The sequence below is a fragment of the Lycium barbarum genome, chromosome 6, assembly GCF_019175385.1.
Source record: "Lycium barbarum isolate Lr01 chromosome 6, ASM1917538v2, whole genome shotgun sequence".
Classification (NCBI taxonomy): domain Eukaryota; kingdom Viridiplantae; phylum Streptophyta; class Magnoliopsida; order Solanales; family Solanaceae; genus Lycium; species Lycium barbarum.
In genome coordinates this window covers 8074262-8077671 of record NC_083342.1, presented here as the reverse complement: position 1 = coordinate 8077671, position 3410 = coordinate 8074262, and the positions used below count along the sequence as shown (strand labels likewise).

General features: G+C 38.2%; 1 protein-coding gene across 1 annotated transcript; it reads left to right on the top strand.

Annotated features, from left to right (window-relative positions):
• Positions 1 to 247: 247 nt before the first annotated feature.
• Positions 248 to 637, top strand: LOC132643754 (uncharacterized). Its single transcript, XM_060360288.1, has one exon. The coding sequence runs from the start codon at positions 248 to 250 to the stop codon at positions 635 to 637; it is 390 nt and encodes a 129-aa protein (XP_060216271.1).
• The last annotated feature ends 2773 nt before the right edge of the window (positions 638 to 3410 follow it).

Here is a 3410-nt window from a genome sequence, read left to right as displayed (position 1 = left end):
TAATTAATAAAGGCGTTATAGTCTCTTGAATTTGGCCCTTCTGCAAACTCACTTGAAAACAGATTCCGTAGAGAGGCTTCCAACTTTTCTTTGTCCAAAGACTCTTCTTATGACTTGATTAGTTTTTAAAACACTTCCTAAAATCCTCATATTGGTTCCATTATACCCTTTCCTTACCGATCGGACCCTAGCCCGAATGCATGAGGTGTTACAATATTATATAAAACTGAAGAATCTATGGGCAGAAATGGATACCATGATTCCTTCACCTGGTTGTGATTGTGAGGAATCAGCTGTATATGTTATGCACTTTAGATCCCAAAGGTTGCTGCAGTTTCTCATGGGGTTAAATGAAAGCTATGGTGCAAGTAGAAGTAACATACTGGCCAGGAAGCCAACTGTAACTATAAATGAGGCTTATGCAATAGCTACTCAGGAGGAAAACCAAAGAACATTAGGAGTTGGAGATAGGCACAAAGCGCCCTTGACTTTACTTGCAGATAGGAATCAAGGCAAGCATGGTTATGGAAATGGAAATCAATATTATAGAAATGATGGAAATCAGAATTATAGGAATAGATATGGAGTGTCATGTAGACACTATGGATACAAAGGACATCTTGAGAATAGATGTTAAAGAGTAATAGGATATCCACTAGATTTATAAAGCAAGAAGAAAGGAAATGAAGCAAAAGGTCACAATGATTTTAAGGCAGCTGTGCACTGTGCTAAAGGAGAGAGTACTTCAACTAGTGGAACTAATGTGTTTGGTCCACATTTCTCTGAGGAACTGATGGATATAAATTATTCATATAATTTTGTATATAAAAAATAAGATTTAAAAATAAAACATGAATAATACTATCATTGTAACACCCCGTACCTTTAACGTAAGCTTTGACCATGATCCAAGACTTAGAAAATCAGATAAAGAATGTGGGAATTGGAATTTCCCTGTTCCGTTGTAGGATGGGAGTTTACGCCCATGAACAGTGACCGTATTTCAGTTTACGGTCCGTATTTCAAGTCGTAAACTGAAACCAAGAATTTCTGAACATTCTGGAATTTGGCATTTTGATGTCACATGGTTAAATACGGATCGTATTTCGGTTTACGGCCCGTATTTCAAAACGTATTTGTAATTTGGGAAAACTTCCTTGATGAAAGTTGTAGAGCTTTGAAATACCTTTCCAACGGTATATTATGGGCGTCAAACGGACATCTGTGCAAAGAGTTATGGCCATTTTACTGAAGAGACGCAGTGCAGTCCATATTGCAAAATACGACCCGTATTGCAATTTACGACCCGTAAACTGAAAATACGGCCAGCACAGTACTGGACGTAAATTGCATTTTCCCAGGACAGTATATATTCATCCATACCAGTTCAAATCATTATTTTTCATTCCTTCAAGCCCTAGAACGACTTCCTACCCTCTCCCATCATCAAGAACACCAAGGTAAGCCTACTCTAATTATTCCAACTCAATTCTAACACCTATCCTTGTAATCTAAACAAGAAATTATCATTCTAAAACTAGGGTTTTCAAGAAAACCCATCTCAAGGTTCAAGAATTCAAGATTTTGGAAATCTTCTTCAAAGCTCAAGTCTTTAATTCAAATTTTGGAGCAATTAAGGTATGTAGAACTTCCATCCACATGTGGGAATCTCTACGTTCTTCCCCATGCTCCGTTTCTTGATATCCATGAAGTTCAAACCCTAGGGCATTAAACCCAACATATTGGTAGCCCGTATTTATGTATTTATGTACATGAATTTTGTATCTATATTCGTTATTGTATTCCTAATCTTCCATTACGGTTATTAGGAACCCTAGCTTAATCCATGAATCATGAATTCTTCCACATGTATTCTCATTATGTTTATATGAAACTTTATGATTTTATGTAGCAAGTTACAAGCATGTTTTCAAGTCAATTATATATATATATATAATTATGAACTATGGTTATTACTCATGAATCAAGAACATGTTTGCAAGACTATGACAAGTTATCTCATGAAACCATATTACAAGATATTTCATGAAACCATGTTTACAAGTTATTTCGTGAAATCATGATTACAAGTTATTTACAAGTTATTTCACGAAAATCATGGGCTTCTTAGCCAATTATATTATGTTCATGTTTTTGGGAATTGCTTAGTTAACCGAGAAGGCTCAGATAGCCTGAAACTACGTAGCCACCGTAGGATAAGGGTTGTCAGCAAGGAGGCAACACCTTCATTATGCAGTTTGGATCCTTACATGCTTATTATTACTTAAATCTCATATCCCTGGCAAGGTTGTGAGTGTTCTGCTGGTAGGACGCAAGTACCAGACCATGTTGTCGGTTATACTATAGCATTCCCCACGTTACAAGTAGTTTTACATACAAGTATTTCTATTGATTACTGTTTTAAGACTTCACTCACGTTTCATGTTCATGTTCAAGTTACATTCAGTTTCAGTTCGTATCCTATATCTAGGTTGTGCCATGTTCTTCATTTCAGCAGGTTTTACATACTAGTACTATTCACCATATACTAACGTCCCTTTTGCCCGGGGCCTGCACTTCACGGTGCAGATACCGGTTTTCAGGAGCATACATCTGCGCAGTAGGATCACTTCAGATATCAGCTTATTGGTGAGCCCCACTTCTCTCGGGGTTCAACATGGAGTCTGCATTAGTATTCAGTTTATGGTAGTCCAGGGCCATGTCCTGTGTCACGACCCGTCTAGGGGCCGTGACGAGTACCCGATACTTGTACCGAGCACCCCTTGTCTATCGTTTTACCTTTACCTCTTAGCAAGTCATGTAAACAGAGCCATTTTTTTTTTTAACATTAACATTAGCGGCGTCATTCTGAACATAGACTAATAAACTTCGTTATCAATTATACATCAACATTAGCATGCCAAAACACCATATATCTAACTGTACTTAACTGACTGTACATAACTGTCTACGAGCCTCTAGACGTAGTACACTTATACATAGAAAGGGCCGGGTGCTGCCGTGCCCGAATATACATACACAAAATAGTACCGCAGAAGTGAGGCTCCGGAACAACTGGAGCGCTGTCAACACTGCTGGTAAGGCTCCTAAGGATCAAATCCGCCTATCTGCTGACCTGCGCGGCATGAAACGCAGCGTCCACAAGAAGGGACGTCAGTACGAATAGTGTACCGAGTATGTAAGGCATGGAAAATGAGACAAGCAACAACATAGTGTATAATTAATAATGTCAAGGAGTCGTAGAAGATAGAACTTATATTATGCCATGTACTATCATATCGTATCGTATTGTATCGTGCCATAACATGTCGGGCTATAGTACATCATATCATAGTACATCGTATCATAGTATAGCATGTCATAGCGTGTCGTGTCATAGCATAGCGTGC